This window comes from Fundulus heteroclitus, unplaced genomic scaffold (genome assembly GCF_011125445.2).
Source record: "Fundulus heteroclitus isolate FHET01 unplaced genomic scaffold, MU-UCD_Fhet_4.1 scaffold_143, whole genome shotgun sequence".
NCBI classification, from domain to species: Eukaryota; Metazoa; Chordata; class Actinopteri; order Cyprinodontiformes; family Fundulidae; genus Fundulus; species Fundulus heteroclitus.
The window spans coordinates 451,996-475,249 of NW_023396555.1; the positions used below are offsets into that span (position 1 = coordinate 451,996).

Below are 23,254 nucleotides of genomic sequence, written 5' to 3' on the forward strand. Positions count from 1 at the left end.
TAGCTCAGTTATGTAGTTTCTGTTGCTTCTATATGAATCAGTGATGTAAATGCTCAGTTACAGGCTCAGATCTGTCGGACTCTCGCTGCTGTCCCCTGAAGGCCTCACTGTGTCACATTTAATGGCCGCTTCCACCATGGGATTTTTAATCGTTCTAATCTCTGCGTGAACTCCATCAACTGGAGATGCACATTAGAGGGAGATGGAGACGCTTCACTGAGTGAAGACCAAGTGAACGAACCGGGATAATAAACATTCCTGTCACTATTCCTCATCTTCCTCTTTGCCACATGACGACTCCTACAGACCGCCACTCCAACCCGATCACCATCACTGCTTCTGCCCCGTATCATTAGCCACTCGCCAGCCTCTGGAATAAAAGTTTATGCTCTTCTGCTCTCTGATTGGCTCGTCAGGGTGCTGATGTCATCAAAGTACCCAGATGGCCTGACGGGACGGATCGAGTTCAACGACGACGGCGACCGCCGCTTTGCTACCTACAGCATCATGAACAACCAGAAAGCAGGTCGAGTCGTCTCGGTTGGAGTCTTCAACGGCACACAGGTACGGTACACCTGATGGTACACCTGATGGTACATCTGATGGCACACCTGATGGCACACCTGATGGCACACCTGATGGTACACCTGATGGTACACCTGATGGCACACCTGATGGTACACCTGATGGTACACCTGATGGCACACCTGATGGCACACCTGATGGTACACCTGATGGCACACCTGATGGCACACCTTATGGTATACCTAATGGCACACCTGATGGTACACCTGATGTCACACCTGGTGTCACACCTGATGGTACACCTGATGGTACACCCGATGGCACACCTGATGGCACACCTGATGGCACACCTGATGGTACACCTGATAGCACACCTGATGGTATACCTAATGGTACACCTGATGGCACACCTGATGGTACACCTGATAGCACACCTGATAGCACACCTGATGGCACACCTGATGGTATACCTGATGGTACACCTGATGTCACACCTGATGGCACACCTGATGGTACACCTGATGGCACACCTGATGGTACACCTGATAGCACACCTGATAGCACACCTGATGGCACACCTGATGGTATACCTGATGGTACACCTGATGTCACACCTGATGGCACACCTGATGGTACACCTGATGGCACACCTGATGGCACACCTTATGCTACACCTAATGGCACACCTGATGGTACACCTGATGTCACACCTGGTGTCACACCTGATGGTACACCTGATGGTACACCCGATGGCACACCTGATGGCACACCTGATGGCACACCTGATGGTACACCTGATAGCACACCTGATGGTATACCTAATGGTACACCTGATGGCACACCTGATGGTACACCTGATAGCACACCTGATAGCACACCTGATGGCACACCTGATGGTATACCTGATGGTACACCTGATGTCACACCTGATGGCACACCTGATGGTACACCTGATGGCACACCTGATGGCACACCTGATGCTACACCTAATGGCACACCTGATGGTATACCTGATGGTACACCTGATGGCACACCTGATGGCACACCTGATGGCACACCTGATGGTACACCTGATAGCACACCTGATGGTATACCTAATGGTACACCTGATGGCACACCTGATGGTACACCTGATGGCACACCTGATGGTACACCTGATAGCACACCTGATAGCACACCTGATGGCACACCTGATGGTATACCTGATGGTACACCTGATGTCACACCTGATGGCACACCTGATGGCACACCTGATGCTACACCTAATGGCACACCTGATGGTATACCTGATGGTACACCTGATGGCACACCTGATGGCACACCTGATGGCACACCTGATGGTACACCTGATGGCACACCTGATGGTACACCTGATGGCACACCTGATGCTACACCTAATGGCACACCTGATGGTACACCTGATGGTACACCTAATGGTACACCTGATGGTACACCTAATGGTACACCTGATGGTACACCTAATGGTACACCTGATGGCACACCTGATGGTACACCTGATGGCACACCTGATGGTACACCTAATGGCACACCTGATGGTACACGTGATGACAAACTGGTTGGTTTCCTGCACAGAGCAGCCTGGAGCACACCTGGTTGTTCCAACAGGACGATGACGGCAGACACTCATTGTAACCTGGGTTTAGCAGAAGAACACCTGGTCTCTGCATGAAACGAACCAGTTTAGATAAACTTTACCAGCTCCGCCCAGCAAAGCAGTCCAGTATCAGCCAGAATGATGCCAGAAGCTTGATTAGCTACACAACGCCAACCAACTAGTGTGATGTCTGTATACCTCTGGCCCTGTATGTATAACTTTGACCTTGTGTGGAACGGAGAAAATCCACAGAAACTTGTGCTTCCAGTTTAAATCATTCCAGCTGGAGGTGGTTTCATTTTCCCACCCTGGAGATAGAACGGCTAAGATAAACCATTAAAAGACCAAACGAAAGGTGAGAAGATCAGAGCTGATGCATCAGGGCGTGTCTGACTATGGACAAGGAGAACAGAGCCTTCTCCATCTATGAGTACAGCCAGCATCAAACCTTAGTGTGAATTCACACGCGGCCCTTTAATCCCGTCTCTGTTAGCTTGTCGGACTCGTCGTCAGCTCAGAAGCAGAGGAGAAGCTGAGCAGACGACCTGCGGCTGCTGTCAGAAAGCAGTTAAAGTTTCCGTCTGGGCCGCTCTTCTCAGAAACACGCTGCAGGCAGAGCGTCTCCGGCCTCTTTAAAGATTCATGCTCACATCCAGTATTCATGTTGTCATTTAGTCACTCTGTCACGGTGAGACCTCAACCTCCTGTTTTTCTGTCTTCAGGTTGTGATGAGTCCTCAGAGGAAGATCATCTGGCCTGGAGGAGAGACGGAGAAACCAGTTGGATACCAGATGTCCACCAGGCTGAAGGTGCTGCCACCGTTGGGTCTGCTTCATGTCGGACCGCTCAGCTTTGTTTCGGGGCTCATGCAGACATGGGGGCCAGATTCAGAACATAATACAGATTCTGAGCCTTTTTTACAGGATGACCCAGATTCTTAAGATCTTTGTCCTTTGTATAACTCTCAGAGGTCCAGTCTCTCTTCCTTTGTGTCCTGCAGCTTGGATCCGTCATCCGTACACAAATTCAGCCCCCTTGTTCCCCTCTGACTGCTGAAACTGGTTATTGTCTGAGAGAGTGCGCAGTAATCAGACTTACAAACACCAGGCATCCATCATGACGCTGCGAAGGCGTTTTTTCTGCAGTCAGCCCAACAGAAACAGTACTTTCATCTCAGGGGTGCTCGCAGCTCGGCTTTACTTTACAGAAACACTCGTTTACTGTCAGGAAGACGGCGCTGGATGAAGGATCTGAGGAACGTTGGTCCAGTGCCGCCTGTAGAACCCAGAGGAACGCAGTCCCGCGGTACTGATGGAGCTCACAGGCTTAGTACTGGGAAGTACTGCTGGTGGTACCACACTGCAAAAAACGGAACTTAAAATAAGGAAAATGTTCTTGAAATGAGTGTATTTTTCCTTGATTTGAGCAGGTAAATAAGATGATCTGCCAATAGAATAGGATTTTTGCACAATAGGAACAATTCATCTCCATCGTCTTATTTCAAGTGCAGTATATCTAATTTTCTTATTTAAGGGTAAAAATACTCAGTCAATTAGCAAATAATCTTATTTATCTGCTCAAATCTAGGACAAAAACACTAATTTTATGAACATTTTTCCTTATTTTTAGATCCGTTTTTGCAGTGCAGCTGCAGTTTACTGTCAGTCTGCTGTGGGAAAAATAGGCGTTGTTTAAAAAACTTTAAAAAGGTTGAAAGATGCTGGTTCCTGTATAACATCTGCTGGATTTCTTTGTTTAACCTTTAACCAGTTCTCTTTTACCAACATGACCGGGCCGTTCAGTCACTATAGTTCAGGTGTTTTGGTGACTGCAGATGTCATCATAAAACCTAAAGATGATCCTCTGGGCTTTGCTTTGGCTCCGAGGGGCTGAAGTTAATGATTGGGGGGGGGGGGGGGGGGGGGGTGGACCTGAAGGATCAGAGAGATCATGTATCTGCCTCTGTACTTTTTACAGAAAGGTGCACCAAACACATTTCACACACTTTCTGAGGTTGCAGATGTGGGCATTTATTTAGTGAATTCTAAGGTTCAGTGAACGCCTCATGATGTGGCGTTGGAGGTCGGTGGAGATGAAGAGGCTAAATAAGTCACTGACAAGCTGATCAGTCAGGGTCTGGAATAAATCCAGGTGTTTTACCACCTATACACGGACCTTTGCGTTCCACCCAACGTGTTTTGTTGTTAAGGAGACTGTGTAGTTTTCAGTAAATCTACGTCATTTCTGATTCTTTCCTTCTTTATGATCATCTTGTGACGTCATGAGCAGCTTTGCGGCAGCTTTTCCTCCTGCGGCTCCAGGTGCTGACGCTGTTTTGTGTCTGCTGTGTGTTCAGATTGTGACCATTCACCAGGAGCCGTTCGTTTACGTAAAGCCGACAAAGAGCGACGGGATGTGCAAAGAAGAATACACCGTCAACGGAGTTCTGATCAAGAAGGTGATCTGCACCGGACCCAACGGGACCATTCCAGGTAGATGAACACACCTGGTCTTCACCTGTAAGGACCAGGATCCTTTTCACACATTTCAGCATTTGTTTCAGTGAATTTCGATAAAAGCGCGTCTCGTTTTCCAGTCAAACGTTGTTCCTGGTTAAGACAAAGCTCTGAATGCTTGCAGGTCAGCCCATTGTCCCCCAGTGCTGCTATGGGTTCTGCATCGACCTCCTCATCAAGCTGGCCATGAGCATGAACTTCACCTACGAGGTTCACCTGGTGGCTGATGGCAAGTTCGGCACGCAGGAGCGAGTGAGTTTCACCTGGACCAACTGTAGCTAGGCGCAGAGATTATCTGACTTCAGGGAGAAAGATGTGGAAGATTTATTAAAAAAAGATAATTTTTAGAATAGTCTGTTAGAAAGACTGGACTGGATCAGACTTCACTGGACTGGACTACACTCAGTCAAAAAAGTGAACCAGGGCAGTTGTCCACTTCATGTTAACACTTCATTTCCAGTTAACACATAGAAAATGTACTTGTTGGGTTAAAAACAATGAATATAATGTTTACCAACAAACAGCTTTTCTAAGTGAAATTAAAGGTTAAAGTAGGGGTGTGGAAAAATAATCGTCATGACGATGCATCGCGATTCTAATAATCGCGATCCAATGCATCGATTGTTGACGCCAAATATCGATTATTAATTTTAAAAAACGAATAAATAAAATGGATGAATGGTTGCCGAACATCAGCCAAAAACAAGTGGAATACAACTTCCAGTCCAGTAGATGTTGACGCCTGCTGCCTTGTGTCACAAACATTTCCGGCCGTGGGATACTGCGACGAGTCATTCATAAACAAAACATGGAGGAGACTGAGAACATTCGCCCGGCTCCATCAGATGTCAAGTCAGATGTTTGGACGCATTGTGGCTTTAAAAACAAAGAAGGTAAAAACAAAATTGATATGACGCACGCAATTTGCAAACAGTTACATTGTAATGAAATACTGTGGGAACACAACAAACTTAAAGGCACACATGCAGAGGCGCCATCCAAAAAAAACAAGAGCCGCCAGCGCCGCAAGCACTGATTTAACAAACAACATTCGATTGCAAGCTAACCCCAACATCTACACGCACAAACATTTGAATGTTTTCATTTAATTGGTTTAAAGGATCACTGAGGCCATGGAAATGGCACTGATTATCCTTATTTTGTTATTTTAAGTTTTATAAATCCTAAGCATTTTTTGTCAGTGTGTCCACTCTACAATAGTAATATTTGTGTCCAGTAACAGTAATATTTATTTTCATGGCAATAACTCCAAAAGTCGTTTTAATAAATACAGCTATGTATGAATTCAGTTGCTTTCAGTTATGTATCAATTGAAGACACTATCCAGATTATACACAGCCAGTCAGCCACTGGTAATGGCTGTATTCAGTGAAAATATCACAATGCATTGCGATGCATCGCAATAATTCAAGTATCGTGATGCATTGTGATAGAATCGCATCAAGACTTCTTTGGCAATACCCACCCCTAGGTTAAAGCGGACAACCGCCCTGGTTCACTTTTTTGGAGTGCTGGACTGGACGTACCTGGCCTGGATGGCCCTGTAGTAGATTAAACTCAAGTCAGTTGGAGAAAAATCCAGGAAAAAATGTGATTTACAGATCTAGTTATATTGAATGATCTGGTGACAGAGACACGAACCAATCAACTGAGACTCACCTGCCAGGTGATCTGATCTGAAACGTCGGAGCAGGAAGTAAAACACCACAAAGGATGAACTCTTTGTTTGGATAAAGTCATAAAACCATCAACAAACTAGTCTTTGTTTCCTGTGAGAGCGTCCCTAAGGCCTGTTGCCATGGTAACTGCCGCTCTTTGATTAACCTTGATGCTGAACAGAAATGTGGTTTTCACACGCTCTTCCTCTGCTCGTCATCACCTCCTCACAGTTGTTTTCTCCCTGCAGACTGTCAGCCCCCCCCCCCCCCCCCCAGCCGTTCTAAACGAACCAGCTGGTAATGAGGCGCACTGCAGAGATCAATAATCAGCTTTAAGTCCGTCGGTGCAACATTTTCAGCTGCTTCATTTGCTGTTATGAACTCATCTCCCGCTGCTGCTGTTAAAACTCCTCCAGCAGAAGCTCTTAGAAAATCTCCCCGCTGCTATTTTAAGACGCTGAGCGCTGAAACGCTGCTGCTGGTTCTACTGGAACCAACATGGGCGCGGTGTTTGTGTTCCTCTCTTAGAACTTAACAGAAATATCTGGGTCACAAAGCGTTTGCAATGTGGTTAAACATGAATGTGTGAATTTAATCTCACAGCCGTGCTGCTGCTGCTGACGCTCCAGAGGAAACAGACTTTAAACTGCTTCAGTCATCTGAGGGGAAAATGTTTGTTCTGCATGTCTGACAAAGAAAGATTTAAAAAAAACAGACTCAGTATGGAAGCCAAACACGACATAATTTACCTCTATTTACAGGACTCATAAAAATGGAGTCATGCACTGATATTGGCCAATACTGATCTATCGTATACTATTTAGTGTATTATATCTTCACACACATACATATATATATATGGCAAGGCAAATGTATCTGTATAGCACATTTCAGTACAGACACAATGCAAAGTGCTTTACATGATTAAAATATAGGAAAATAAAACAGAATAAAAGCAAGTTGGAATAAAACGTAGAAAAAAACATGGGAGAATAGAAACTAAAAGCAAATATTAAAAACAGCTGGACTATAAAGTTAAATTAATGTTTCAGTAAAACAGTTTAACTAGAACAGTCGAAGGCGATCCTAAACAAATGTGTTTTTAGTCTTGATTTAAAGGAACTCAGGCTTTCAGCACTTTTGCAGTTTTCTTGGAGTTTGTTCCAGATCAGTGGAGCATAGGAACTAAATGCTGCTTCTCCATGTCTGGTTCTGGTTCTGGTTCTGCAGAGCAGGCTGGAGCCAGAAGACCTTAGTGGTCTGGAGGGTTGATGCCCTGATAACAAGTCTGTGATGTATTTAGGTGCTAATTCAGGGATTTATAGACTAACAGAAGGATTTTAAAGTTTATTCTCTGAGATCCAGGGAGCCATGGAAGGACTTCAGAACCGGGTCCATGTTCTCTACGTTCTTAGTCTTAGTGAGGACTTCAGAACCGGGTCCATGTTCTCTACGTTCTTAGTCTTAGTGAGGACTTCAGAACCGGGTCCATGTTCTCTACGTTCTTAGTCTTAGTGAGGACTTCAGAACCGGGTCCATGTTCTCTACGTTCTTAGTCTTAGTGAGGACTTCAGAACCGGGTCCATGTTCTCTACGTTCTTAGTCTTAGTGGAAGGACTTCAGAACCGGGTCCATGTTCTCTACGTTCTTAGTCTTAGTGAGGACTTCAGAACCGGGTCCATGTTCTCTACGTTCTTAGTCTTAGTGAGGACTTCAGAACCGGGTCCATGTTCTCTACGTTCTTAGTCTTAGTGAGGACTTCAGAACCGGGTCCATGTTCTCTACGTTCTTAGTCTTAGTGGAAGGACTTCAGAACCGGGTCCATGTTCTCTACGTTCTTAGTCTTAGTGAGGACTTCAGAACCGGGTCCATGTTCTCTACGTTCTTAGTCTTAGTGAGGACTTCAGAACCGGGTCCATGTTCTCTACGTTCTTAGTCTTAGTGAGGACGCGGGCAGCAGCGTTCTGGATCAGCTGCAGCGTTCTGATCCACTTTTTAGGCAGACCTGTGAAAACACTGTTGCAGTGATCAGTTCTACTAAAGGTAAACGCATGGATTAGTTTTTCCAGATCCTGCTGAGACATCAGTCCTTTAATCCTGGAAATGTTCTCCAGGTGTGAATATTTTGGTGTGAATATGACACACCAGCACCAGAGCGAGGTTTTGCTGCTAACACTTTATTTTAGGACGGACAGCACAGGTATCACCCCGCCAGTCCTCCGAACCACCACTCCTCTCCCTGGAAGCCACACATTTCTTCCGGTATGACCCCAAAACAACCTAACTTAAAGAAACAGTAAGTGTGCAGCAGCACTTAGCAATAAAGTCTAATATGGATCATTACAATAGATTTTGTTTATTGATTAAATATACAGTTTTTGATTGTAATCTTTACAAAGGAAAGGTTTATTTACATATATTTATGGTGTGGGAGAAAAACACAGTCAAACACCGCCATTACAGTTTTCAGCTCACGCAACCCCAAGGGTGCACGCACCACACTTTGGGAATCCCTGCTCTAGAGCTTTTTTTTCTTCAAAAAAGTGATTAGCAACAAATCTAGCAACTTTTTATGTGTTATAAGGCAACTTTACATGAAAGCACCAGCTGTTTTGCAGTTCCTGTCTTGAGGCAGCAGCGATGCTGCCCTGAGCCCTTCCTAATCCCTCAGCGCCCTCTTTTTAAATATAAATACTCAACAAGCCCCTTAAGTTACCAGCTAAGTAGCTCCCATTTAGCCGTGCTGCATGGCGGAGCAGCATCGACTTCTCAACCAAAACTTACTAATGTGTGGAGAGGATGTGATGACAGAAAAGCAGATGGCATTACATAAAAATACTATAACATGATAGAACGATGCATGATGCCAAAGAGCACGGTTGATGGTGAGGGCTTTCCTGAGGATTATTAGTGTTTCACATATTTTATTCTACTCATCCTATTGGTTTCTATTCAGTAGCCACAGTAAAACACAGTTCAGACTCTGATTACAAAGAAAACTGAAAGAAATGTAATTTATTTATTCTTTCCGTGTGGCCCGGTACCAAGTGATGCATGGATGGGTACCGTAAGGCGGCTCAGGGGTTTTCACCAGAAAATTATTTACTCAGATAATTTTCTGGTAAACTTTGCTGGTTCAGGAGTCGCAGAGACGTATCACTGTTTCCTGCACAGGTTGTAATGCTGTTCTGATCGGGTTCTGTAGTCATATGTTTCTAACTGGACGAGTGGGAAGTGACAGGGCCAGTTTACCCAGCTCTGATCTACCTCCTGCAGGTGAACAACAGCAACAAGAAGGAGTGGAACGGGATGATGGGGGAGCTGCTGGGAGGCCTGGCCGACATGATCGTGGCCCCCCTCACCATCAACAACGAGCGCGCTCAGTACATCGAATTCTCCAAGCCCTTCAAATACCAGGGGCTCACCATCCTCGTCAAGAAGGTGAGCGAACTGCAGAGGTCCGTGTTCAGAACCAACAACATCAGACTGGTTCTGATCCAGATTCAGATTCTATCCTGTCATAACCCTGACCAGATATCCTCTTTGTTCACCCAAAGCGTTCTGACCCCCCGTCAGTCGGCTACCTCTGTCTCAGCTGAGAGATCTGAGGGGGAAAACATGTTTTCATAAGTTTTAACTTCTTTGTTAGACAAATATTTAATGTCTGCATCTCAATCCAACACTGAGCCAGAGTTGGTGTTTGAATCCAAGCTGCTGATTAGCTGTCAGACGTTTTCTTCACAGCTTCTCTGTGAGCAGATGCTGTGGGTCTCAGTGGGTGGACAGGCGTCAGAAAGCTGAAACTCAACTGATTAAGTTCATGTAAAACATCTCTGGATCAGAGATGTCATTTAAATCCCATATTAAAAAGGTTTCCAGAGTTTCCTTTTTTCACCTCCGGAATATTGCCAAAATTAGAAACATTCTGTCCAGGAGTGATGCCGAAAAACTAGTCCATGCATTTGTTACTTCAAGGCTGGACTATTGTAATTCTTTACTATCAGGAAGTCCACAAAATGCAGTTCGGGAGGGAGAGGGATCATATGTCTCCAATTTTAGCTTCCCTTCATTGGCTTCCTGTTAAATCAAGAATAGAATTTAAAATTCTCCTTCTAACGTATAAAGCCCTTAATAATCAAGCTCCATCATATATCAGAGCTCTGATTACCCCGTATGTTCCTAACAGAGCACTTCGCTCTCAGACTGCAGGTCTGCTGGTGGTTCCTAGAGTCTCTAAAAGTAGAATGGGAGGCAGATCCTTTAGCTATCAGGCTCCTCTCCTGTGGAACCAACTCCCAGTTTTGGTCCGTGAGGCAGACACCCCGTCTACTTTTAAGACTAATTGTTTTATGAAATCTTTATTCAGGTTCGGAAGAGATCAGCAATACACAAATAAAAACACAAACATTGTTTCTGTTAGAATAATAATAAGGCCCACATGTATTGTTCCCCACAGAATACAGCAACACAAAAGCAGCAAGCACTTCGCACACGCAAAGTAGCAAGCACTTAAAGCAACATGCTTTCAGACAGGCGTGATGTTCCATCTCTTAACATGGTACAGGACTGGGAAGTCGGTCAGTCCGGTTAGAGCACAATCCACGGGGCCGGGCGTCCACACGAACCCATGGCAGAGTTCACCGGACTGAGGGCAGTCTCCCCTTTATATACTTACAAACTAAGGACCAGGTGTGGAGAAAGAATGCAAATTTCTCCCTCCACAGCCGCCTTGTTTCCCAAAACATGTTTCCAAAACAGAAACCGTTCCCAGCATCTCAGCAGTGTGCGAAGCAAAATAACATGAGCGCAATCTATGTGAGAAATAAAATAACATAGCGCAAATCAGTGTGTGAAGCGCAATATAATTGTAGTTTCACGTGAATATATACAGAGTAAGGGATACAGAGCGCGAATCCGTGTGTGAAATGAGACATGTTGCTCCCAGTTTCCTGTGAACCCAGGTGTGAACAGTCCTTCTCACAACACATCGTCAGAAATTCCCACCACAAGTTAAAAACAAGTTATAACAAAATAACACATGTTGTTCTTAGTTTTATGTGAGAAACAAAATAACAGGCAAAAGTCAGAGCACAAGCATATATGTTGCTTTTAGTTTATGTGAACTCAAAAACAAGTACCAGTTCTTCCCATAATATAAGTGAAACAAGTTATATAAGCGATAAAAACAAGCTAAACAAGTTATATACCTGACCAGTACTTTCCAAATTACATTGTCAAAGAGCAACAATAATTCTTTAATATATCACTAATCTTAAAACTTTCCTTTTTGACAAAGCTTCTAGTCAGAGTGGCTCATGTTACCCTGAGCTACCTCTATAGTTATGCTGCTATAGGCTTAGGCTACTGGAGGACATCAGAGCCTATTTCTCTCACTCTGCTGAATTCTCCTACTGCTCTCCAATCTGCATTGTTTGTTGTTATTTCAGCTTTTAACTTTTTTTTTTCTCTGTCATTTTCTCTTCATAGTAGGTCATTGTAATTTTCTCTGAATAGAACATAACTTCTTCTTGTCTCTCTTCTGTGTTCCTTTAATTATTCTGTCTTAATTTCTCCTCCACTACATTCACATGTTCTTCATCTAAACCTGTTTGCTAATGCCATGACCCGGATAAATGAAAACTTGCACAGGCTCCTGAATATCTGAATGGCTCCTCACTGAGCTTATAGCAGTTTCCATGTAGTCCATTCCTCCTTCATGGAAATCTGTGGAGAAACTTCAGGCTCATGCTGTTGTTCCCAGGATCCAGATTCTTGTTATTCTGGGTTTAGTTGTGTAGGAGATATATAGATGTAATGAGCAGAACCACTCAAATAAACTGTTTCTTTGGTTCAGCTGCTGATCCAAAGCTCAGAGGTGCATCTAAAAGACAACTGGAGCTCCTAAACTAAGCTTTTAGGTCCTGCTTCCAATTAATATACTGGATTTGTTCCAGTATCGATCAGATCCGGGAGCAGAGCCGCAGCTTTCACAATGTTTCTGCTCTGATCTTCACTGAGGCCCTTCAGCGAGCAGGAAGCCCAGATTCAACCAGATCACGGCACTTTGCTGTGTGAACCTGCTGAGCAGAGTTTCACACGCTGCTGCTCCTGCAGACAGACGCTGATCGATCGAGTTTTCAGCAAGTATTGATCGGTTGCATCTCCGCCTCTGTATTCTCATCACGCTGCTTCCTGAGGAGCTTTCTGGTGGACTCTCACGGTAAATCATCGCATCAGACCAGGAACCCGAGGCTCGACAGCAGCAGTGATGGATGACAGCTGGGTCAACATCTCAAAAGTGCATCCTTGTTTTAGAAACTGACTGAGGACCATTTCCATTCATTTCAACCCTTTCCATGGCCTTACTCTCACCCTAAACCTTACTGACACGTTGCCCAAAACAAGTGAGGACCAAAGAAGATCCTCACTTTACCTGAAAGTCCTGATTTTAGTGGTGAAATACTAAATTTATGTTCTGAATCAGCACACACACACACACACACACAGTTCAACAGTTTAACAGAAAAGTGAATCAGCGGGTGAAGGAGACTGTGACCACCAGCCAACGGTTTCAGGTCCATACCAGAACCAGAGTGTGTCCGGTGGATCTGAGGTCTTCTCTTGCGTGTATGAATGTGGTTTTCCCTCTCTGTGTTAACATTTATGTGTGTGTTTGTACAGGAAATCCCTCGCAGCACTCTGGACTCGTTTATGCAGCCGTTCCAGAGCACACTGTGGCTGTTAGTCGGTCTGTCGGTCCATGTGGTGGCAGTGATGCTTTACCTATTAGACCGGTTCAGGTAAACAGCACACCTGAGGACAGGCTGGGAACACAACAGTACATTGCAGTCCTTCCAAACATCTGCAAATGAATCTTTAGTCAGTCTCATTCTGAGGGGGATCCAAAGTACCAAACCAACTGTGCTGGATCTGCCTTTTTTGTTCCTTTCAATTGTTCAGTTTTAATTTCTCCTCCTCTACATTCACTTTATCTGAACCTCTCTACTTTCTGCTGCCGCTCTCTCTAGATAGGAGCTACTGAGACCTGTACCGGTTCCTCTCAGTTAAATAGAACCTCTTTATTTAAGCCTGTTTGCTGTAATTCTTTAAAATTTGCGCCGTTGCACTTCTGACGATCCTTAAAGTCAGACCTCTCAATGGGTCTTTTTTCTACAAAGTGAAAACTGCCCAAACATGAATAAAATTCTACAAATAATTTTTTTTAATTGATTCTATCTAAATGTCATAAATATTTGTGCATAATACATTAATATATATCCCGGACAGGCCCCCAATCTGGATGATAGCAAAATACTGCTCCTTTTGTTGATAATAATAATAATAATAACTAGAACATTTCTGAAGAAATTTAGAACGGGCATGCCACATGGTGTGTGCGTACCGGTAACAATATTTAGCGGAAGTAATGTTAAAAAATATCTTATGTTCATCACAGCCCCCGCAGTGGGCGTGGAAAATTGCCATTTTAAGCCAATGGAGCTACTCACGAACAAATTGAACCGTAAAAGTTATCCACAAAATTCCTTTTTTGTGAGTGCCAGAAGGGTCTAAAGATGAATCGGTGTTAGGCTCATGTCTGTACATTAAACAGTTTAGGAGTGAAGACAATGCGAAAACATGTGTCATTTGGGATTTTCAGTTCTGATATTTGAAGACAGCTCCATAGAAAATTAATGGAGAGCGTTTTGACTTTTTCGCGCTCTGGGGCTATTTGCAAAAATTATATAAATCCCACACCAATGAGGGTTACATTTTCTGAATCCAGACAAAAATACCTACATACAGGTGTAACATTTGTCCACATAGAGTGTAAATTGAGGGAGTAGGCTGAAGTTGTTCAGAGTTGCAGGCCCCAATAATGAACAGTACATTGCCTATAGGCGCAGATCCTAGAATCCTCCATGTGGGGCTGCTGCCTTTCTCCGGCGGTTGTTAGGCGAGAAGGGGGGTGGTAAACCAGTCCATTAAAGGAATGATTAGAATAAAAATATTATTAATTCAGTTTTATGTCAGTGCAGTTCAACAAATACTGTCTAAAGGAACTTTACAAGACAAAGAAATTCAGAGGTATTTGGTCAGCTGTCTCCAATAATATCCATCCATATTAGGATAGAATAGAAATCTCCTTTATTGTCCCTCACAGTGAAAATTGAAGTGTTCCTGTAGCAAAATCAAAGGCAAATTATCACTTTGCACCATTGCTTTACTGTCTCATTCTGTCTGATTGTTATGGTGTGTTCAGATGTCTTCTGTACTCCAGAGTGATTACTGCATTATTGTTTTATTGTATTATTGTATAAATCACCACATTGTCCAGTACAGAGTCAAATTACTTGCATGCAAACATAGACTTGGCAGCTGGTTCTGATTCTGATTTCAATTCAGTCGTCGTCATAAAGCAAAGGCGTCAAGTTGCGTGTAATACAGTGTAACGTTTTCTAAGCAATCAGCAATTCCTCCTCCTGAATGAGCACGCAGCAACAGCAGTGAGGAGAACTCTCCATTAACCTCCTGCAGAACCAGAACCAGGACCTGACTCGTGGCTGTTGGGACTGACTGAGGGTTTGAGAAGACAGATCTGTAAAATAATTTCTCTTGAAGTTAGTTATAACCACGAGGATGTTGCTTGTAATTATCAGCATCTGTTATCATGTCTGGTTCAGGATCCACTAAAGTCTGAAATATCCAAGTTATATAACATATATAAGTGGTGTATTTGTTACTCTGCACAAATTTGTCACAGGTTGGCAACACTGTGGAGGCTGATCTGATTGCTTCTGGCCCCACAGCATCTCATGTTTGATCAAATCTGAAATAACCCCTTTGAACCCCTGTGTGTCGTTGCTTGTGTCTGCAGCCCGTTTGGAAGGTTTAAAGTGAACAGTGAAGAAGAAGAAGAAGACGCCCTCACCCTGTCCTCCGCCATGTGGTTCTCGTGGGGAGTTCTGCTGAACTCTGGGATCGGAGAAGGTACCTAGTGTTTCCATGCCAGGCGTCTCTGCCGCAGGCGGCGGGGCCTCATGCTGCTCTGGTTTCTTCCTCTGCAGGGGCTCCCAGGAGCTTCTCAGCCAGGATCCTGGGGATGGTGTGGGCGGGGTTCGCCATGATCATCGTAGCATCGTACACTGCCAATCTGGCAGCCTTCCTGGTGCTGGACCGGCCTGAGGAGCGCATCACTGGCATCAACGACCCCAGGGTGAGAGCACGCTCAGTCCGGCGCTCTGCTTTAGGTGACGAGGTCAGAAAGTAACAGCTGTTCTGCCCCCAGCTGCGTAACCCGTCAGATAAGTTCATCTACGCCACAGTGAAGCAGAGCTCGGTGGATATCTACTTCAGACGGCAGGTGGAGCTGAGCACCATGTACCGGCACATGGAGAAGCACAACTACGAGAGCGCCGCCGAGGCCATCCAGGCTGTCCGAGACAAGTAGGAGCCGTCCACAGCTGTTATGCTCCTGCAGGCTGACGCCGCCCTAACGCTGTCCACATGTGCTGTTGCTGCTCCTCCCTTCTCAGCAAGCTGCACGCCTTCATCTGGGACAGCGCCGTGTTGGAGTTCGAGGCGTCGCAGAAGTGCGACCTGGTGACGACGGGGGAGCTGTTCTTCCGCTCCGGCTTTGGGATCGGAATGAGGAAAGACAGTCCCTGGAAGCAGAACGTCTCTCTGGCCATTCTCAGGTATCCAGCGACGCAGCAATCCCCCGCCGATGTGCTTGTTTGGCTCCGCCCACTGATGCCCAGCCCGCTCTCTCCGCAGTTCCCATGAGAACGGCTTCATGGAGGATCTGGACAAGACGTGGGTTCGATACCAGGAGTGCGACTCCAGAAGCAACGCGCCCGCCACCCTTACCTTCGAGAACATGGCAGGTAGGCAACAGGCTCCGCCCTCATCATCGTCATCATCATCCTCACTCAGGTGTGAAGGGAGCTGTATTGCCCTTCGTCCCCAGGTGTGTTCATGCTGGTTGCCGGCGGCATCGTCGCAGGGATCTTCCTCATCTTCATCGAAATCGCTTACAAACGACACAAAGATGCACGCAGGAAACAGATGCAGCTGGCCTTCGCCGCTGTTAACGTGTGGAGGAAGAACCTGCAGGTACGTTACTGTCAGCAGGAGGAGGTTCAGGTCGCTGGCCGGTCAGCTGAGGAGGAGGAGGAGGAGGAGGTGGTACTGATTGCATTTTATCCTCATGTTCTGACTAAAATGTCTTTTTTCCTGCCACAGTTTGTTTCCAGGAAATGTTTTTGTCATGTGACCTGTATGTCGTGTATGTTGTGTTGTCATGCTGTGATTGGCTGTACTGATCAGGTTTGAGCTGATTGGGAGGTTTGTGTGAGATCAGGGATGTCGAGAGGCTCGGGTTCAGCTGAGCCGTCTGGAACGGGTCGTCTCCTCGACCTCGTCGCCTCCCAGCAGCTCAGCACCATGTTTCCTCCACGCCCAGCCTGTTTCCCGTCTGTAGTAACGCTCTGTCTCCTCCAGCCAGTCACACCTGAGCTTCATCCAGGATTCCATGGACTGGGTCTGTGGGATGCTTTGTTAGCTGGAAGCAGCAGGAACTGAGCGGGAGGCGGCTGAGGCTCTTCTTGGTGTTTATGAGTTTGATCTTTAATGATTTCAGATTAACAGGACAGCTGGATGGCAAGCAGAGCGCCTCCTGCAGGTCTTCCTCACCATCCCTGACCGCTAGAACCAATATGGCAGCATTAAACAAGCTGAACATCTGCAGTAATATACCAAAGATTAGTTTCTCCATAAACAATCGGTGCATTCACACCGAACGCAAATAAGCCGTGGGACGTTTAACAATTCGCTGCTCTCTCTTGGAAAGAATCCCCACCCCCCCACCCCCCCGATCGCTTCACCACGCCATGTCATAGGAGGAGCGTCTATCCCAGGGGTGTCAAACTAATTTTGGTTGAGGGGCCGCATACAGCAAAATCTGATCTCAAGAGTGCCACACGAGTAAACTCATTGCAAGATTAAATAGAACTAATAAAATTAGGACTTGTTGTTGATTTTTATATTAAATTAATTTCACATTTACACAAGTTATTATAAATAACCTCAGCGTTTTTAAGAAAAGTATGTGCAATTTTAACAATACTTTTACTCAGTTAAACATTTACTTGTGCGTTATGCATAAGAACTGATCACAGTGATTGTACAATGTTGAAAAACATTTATTCAAATTTTTTGGAACTTAAAAACACTGTCCTGCATGACAAAATACATCAAACAGATAAAAATTAAAAATGATTTAAAATCAATTTTCCACATCTGAAGCTCAGTGCTACCACCTACTGATTAAAACACAGCGCCCCTCGTGGACAATATAGGAACTGCACATTTTTAATTAAATGAAGTACATGTTTTTTTTAATAATTGTTTTATCATTCTCTTCCTTTTATCTCCTCTTTCTTTCACCTTTTCTTTTTTCTTCTTGTTCTTCCTTTCCTCTCCTACTTTCCCATTGTAGTGTCCATATCATTTGAGATATTCCCCACATGAATCATAATAAAGCTATTCACATTCATAAATCAAGCGAAGCACTATGGCAAAAGCAGTACTGCTCCACTTGTGAAAGTCAAATCTGATGAGTTCTTTTGACATTAAGACAACAATTCTTATTGCCACATTGCCAGACAGGACACTGTCTGGCAATTGTTCAACAATGTTTTGTTGAACAATGATAATGCATTTAGCCACCGGGCCAGACTAAATTGTTTAGCGGGCCGGAATCGGCCGTATGTTTGACACCCCTGGTCTATCCGGTTCCTCTTGTCTCTTCAACATACCTTGGTGGAGATGGATTTCATCCAACGAGTTACTGAATGTAATGTGGAACGCTGAACAGCGGCGTCGGCAGCCATAGGTCCATCAGACCCTGCAGAGACGCACCGCGTCCTCCAGGAGCTGCTGCTCCACATCAGGGGATGGATCTCCATCCGGCACACGAGCTACAGGCGTCTTCGATCAGTAAATCCGTCGTTGCTCATTAGAAACACAGCCTCTGTCTAAATGTGACACATGAAAAACACTTTTGTAGTTAAAGGGACGAGGAACACTCTTGATATGATGTAAATTGACTGAAAAGTTCAGATTTTTGAACTCGGGTGAAATGTCGCTTCTCTCTATTCACAGTTTTGCTCTGTTTGCTCCATCGGTTCCGTTCATCGCCTCGTTCACGTCGCAGACCGTTAATCCGCTCCTGAAAGCGCCCTTACATGGGATAATGTCTCGTTCCTGTTCGGGGTGAACGCACCTTTAGAGAACCTGTTCCTAAACAAGCAGAACTCACTGCAACAGTTTAAAAATCAGCGTTAGTGTTAAATGTTAGCTCTTAAAGCAGAACCTCAGGCTCCTCAGTGCTGTGATTGGTTCAAGTACAGCTGAGGAATCCAGGCTGTACATGTGGAGCAGAATGCATGATGTTAGAGAGGGGGGGGGGGGGGTGTTAGCATAAAATATATAAACCAAATCACAGGAAGATTCACATAAAACTCTGAAAGGATTCATCAAACACAGCTGGAGTCAATTTGCAGCTTTTATTGTGAAAATCTAACAAAAGTTAAGACTTTAACGTCATCTGTGTTCATCAGAGCCAAAGTGAACGCAGCTTTAAGGCGAGACAGGCTTGAACCAGGTTACAGGTGGGATGCCTTCAGTATTCACACCGACAACCTTTTTTCTAGTCAGGCTAATCAAACGCTGCGCAGGTACAAAGGGCAGCAGGTGGTACCGAGCGTCAGAAAAGCAGCATGAGCAGAACATCCACAGTGTGAATAAAAACTCAGAAGGTCAGACAACCAGGACTGGGTCCCAGTTTCAGGCGGAGCTGCCGGCTTCAGTCTGATGGATGAAGCTTTTCTGATGGATGAAGCTTTTCATCCAGCAGAGACTGTCGCCCCTAAAGGGATGCAGCTCAGAGAAGTTCAGCCTCACAGGAGCAGAATCTGACTGTGATGATCAACAAGCTATGATGGATGCTAACCAGAGGCTGAGACAAGCGGTGATCAGGAGAGTTATCCTCATCACTGATTGATGTGAATTACTGTTGCCTGAGAGAGGAGCCCTGAGGAACTCCACACGCAAACTTTGTTTGCTCCTATTAATAAGTAGCATTTGATACAAAGCAGTCCCATTCTGCCATTTGATGACAGATAACCCGACACACTTTTCCAGCCTGTATATATTGACCAACTGTGTCCAACGCAGCTCTGAGGTCCATTAAAAGGCTCAGAAATCCTTCTCATAATGTCGGTTTTCAGTTTGGAGTTAATACACTGCAAAAACGGATCTAAAATAAAATGAGTGTTTTTGTCCTAGATTTGAGTAGGTAAATAAGATTATCTGCCAAGAGAATGAGTATTTTTACCTCTAAAATAAGATAATTAGACAGACTGCACTTGAAATAAGATTATGGAGATGAGTTGTTCCTATTTTAAGTGCAAAAATCTTATTCTATTGGCAGATCATCTTATTTACCTGCTCAAATCAAGGAAAACGACACTAATTTTAAGAACATTTTACTTAGATTTAGTTCCATTTTTGCAGTGTATTTGTAGGCCTGGCTTCACCATTCTGGATGTGTTTGCTCGCTAATATTCTTCCTTATGTCGGGAAAAATAATTCCCATCTGGATGGGATCAGGGAATTTCTGTAAGCACAATATAGCCCGACCCGTTAGTCGTGTTCTCTCTGTAACTGCGAAAAACAATAAAACTCCTCATTCCTTTTCAATAATTAATGTGAAAGACGGAAGGAAAAGGTGAATAACTCAAACTGAACTCAGTTCAGACCCTGAAGCTGGGGCGGCGTTTAGGCTGCAGACCCGATTCTGTTGCAATAAAAGGATGATTGAACGTGGCTCTGACAGCACGGCCTGGAGCTGAAGCAGGACTGCATAAAGCTGGCCAGCCGGTCATAATGTTGTGGCTGATCAGGGAGATCCTTGTTTAAAGCACAAAGTGAGGACCGTGCCTTGACTTCCATACATTTTAAGCCTTTTTATGGCCAAACCCAAACCTGAACCTGATTGAAGCCTTAGAGCTAAACGCCTAGCCCAGAAAAAGGTCCTCACTTTACTAGTAAAATGAGCACAAAATGTTCTGGTTCTGCTGTAATAACTCAGAGAGGGGGAGAGCTGGGACATCAGCAGGAACAGACTGAAGGCTGCAGGGGACAGAAAACCTGCTGCTGGCTGAACAGATGGACCACAGTCAACATTCAGCATTTAGGGTTCTGTTCCCAGTGGTTCTGGTAAACTGCTACAAACGGCTTCTACATCCGACTTTATTAATCCACCACTTCATCCAGAACATATATAAGTCCTTACATTAAGACACCCAGATCCACAGAGATTAAACTTCATGTTTAGTGTCGTTACAAACCCACTGCTGATTCAGCAGAACCGGAGCTTGTGGTTCTGCTGATTCAGCAGAACCGGAGCTTCTGGTTCCTGCCTGTAACCCGTCGGGCTGGAAGCTGATGCTGAGGAGACAGATGCAGGTTCTCAGCCTGCCTGAAACCGGTCCAAACATCAGAATCAGAACTCTTTGGGCTGTTCTGGATCACACGGGTTGCTGGCAGGTTCTTCCAACATGGAGCGCGCTCAGTGCGACCTTCCTCATCTATGCAGAGTCTTATATCTAAACAATATTCATATCCTTGTATCGATTATCAGGGAGAGCAATCAGAGCGAGGTCCACATTTAAAAATGAAAAACTGGAGTATGTTCATAAATACTTTGATATTTCCTGTTTTATTTAGTGCACTGCAAAAACGGAACTAGAAATAAGTAAAATGTTCTTAAAATTTGTGTATTTGTCCTTGATTTGAGCAGGTAAATAAGATGATTTGCCAATGGAACAATTCATCTAAATCATCTTATTTCAAGTGCAGGATGTCTAATTATCTTATTTTAAGGGGTCAAAATACTCATTCCATTGGCAGATGATTTTATTTACCTGCTCAAATCAAGGATAAATACACCAACTTTAAGAACATTTTACTTATTTTTAGATCAGTTTTTGCAGTGTGAAAACAGAAAACCTCTTTAACAGAGAAGATGTCACATTTTAACCGCTGAGCCTCTGAGTAGTTTCTCCTCATCAGTCTGAGCCTTCAGTCATAGTTCTGCCAGCGCGAGTCTCCTTCAGGGGAACGATTAGCCGGTTCTGTGGTACCAAAGCTGAGCTGAAACTGAGTTAAACTGTCTTCCTGGAAAAAGTCCATCTGTGCAGCAGACACTGCCAAAACCCTGCAGACGTTACGAGCAGCATCTCCTCAAATAAACGCTAAAACGTCTCCCACTGCAGGAACTCAGGAGGAGTTTGCATCCGTTCTGGGTCTCAGAGTGACTGAAGTATTCCTGGTTGTTATTGCAGAACCTCTGAACCGGGTCTGGACCTGCTGGTCCTGCAGAGATCCTGCTGATCTCTGGCTTGCTAAGGCGTTCTGGCAGCAGCGCTTTTGTAAAGCGTGTGAGCTGTGACTAAACATGAAACGTTAACAACAGGTGGCGACAACTCATGGTACCGCCTGTTACAACGGTAACTCTGATCTGTTTGGGCTCATAAACGGGTTAAAACGTCTCAGAAACACTGAGGAACAGTGCGACTGACACAAAGAACAGCTAAAAACAGTCGACTAGGACGTTTTACTCGCTGTTGATGCCGGTAGCGGCCATCTTGAATCCTGAAGTCAGGCGTGGTCGTGTTTTTTCCAGCTTACAAAACATATATATATAGAAAAAAACAACCAATAAGCTGCTATTAAACATACGTTTCATTAAGCCCCCATTTTTGTATAAAAAAAAAAAAAAAATTTATTGGTCTGATGCAATATTGTAATCTAAAATGCTGTGTTTGTATTAGCTGCAGGTGGATATAAAATCATAATTAGCAGAAATTCAGTTCAATTGAAAAATACTTTATTAATCATTGATACCGAAGGGAAATTAAATAAAGGTTTTCAAACATCATCAGTCTGTGTTAATTAATCTATATAATGTGTTTTCCTCAGGAAACATAGTTGCTGAAATAAATTAACCTTTTAATAATATTCTCATTTAATATATATATATATATATATAATATATATATATATATATATATATATATAATATATATATATATATATATATATATATATATATATAAACTAAGCAGTTTAACTAGAGGTGAACTAAATGTAATGATATATTTTATATTCAGAGGTAAAGTCAGGTCAGGTGATTTTGAAGCAATCTGTGTTATGGTGTGCAGATGTTCAGTTTTTTCTCGTAATCATCGTTATTAGTACTAAAATTTAACAATTTAACATATCATGTTTAAAAACGTTATAAAAATCTGTTGAATTTCCACGTTAGTGTTTGATTCATGTGGGAAATTTCTTTTCCAGCTGTTGTTGTGTAGAAGCTAAGCTTGCCCTCCGCAATATGGCGGAGGAGCTGCGGCACCTCCTCAGGGAGAGAGGCCTGCTCCTCTGTCCTTGGGTTCATCTTTCTAACTCTGTGACTGTCCTGCTGCTCCTCCGCTCTATCACACACACGTCCCGCGTCGCCCCCTGCAGGTGTGAGTGGGCGCTGCAGTGTCGCTGCTGCTTGTTAATGTGTGTGTGCACCTATCGTATGATTTATTTTAGGATAGGAAAAGTGGTAGAGCAGAGCCCGAGCCCCAAACCTCTTTTAGGTCCATCACTTCGACCTCCGACCTCAAACGCCGTATGGCCCCCGGGGACGCCACGGTAAGGACATGAAGCCCACCTGTCCTCCTCCCCTCTGTCCCCCATGCTCTTTATTTCTATCGTTTCCTGTCCGTCTCCTTTTCTTCACTCCACCACCTTTATGTTCCTCATCAGCACGTATCACTCCAGTTCTCATCTGTCCTCTGATC

General features: G+C 44.3%; 1 protein-coding gene across 1 annotated transcript in view; it reads left to right on the forward strand.

The window, feature by feature from the left end:
* grin1b (glutamate receptor, ionotropic, N-methyl D-aspartate 1b) overlaps positions 1–16,451 on the forward strand; it is a gene marked incomplete at its 3' end in the record, with an annotated part of 60,184 nt that extends 43,733 nt beyond the window's left edge. Inside the window, 12 exon segments of the mRNA XM_036129160.1 lie at positions 417–564; positions 2,863–2,949; positions 4,497–4,632; positions 4,781–4,908; positions 9,612–9,776; positions 13,017–13,135; positions 15,214–15,326; positions 15,404–15,552; positions 15,625–15,782; positions 15,872–16,033; positions 16,113–16,222; positions 16,306–16,451. Of these exon segments, the coding sequence (XP_035985053.1) occupies positions 417–564; positions 2,863–2,949; positions 4,497–4,632; positions 4,781–4,908; positions 9,612–9,776; positions 13,017–13,135; positions 15,214–15,326; positions 15,404–15,552; positions 15,625–15,782; positions 15,872–16,033; positions 16,113–16,222; positions 16,306–16,451 (1,621 nt within the window).
* Between the last annotated feature and the right edge of the window lie 6,803 nt (positions 16,452–23,254).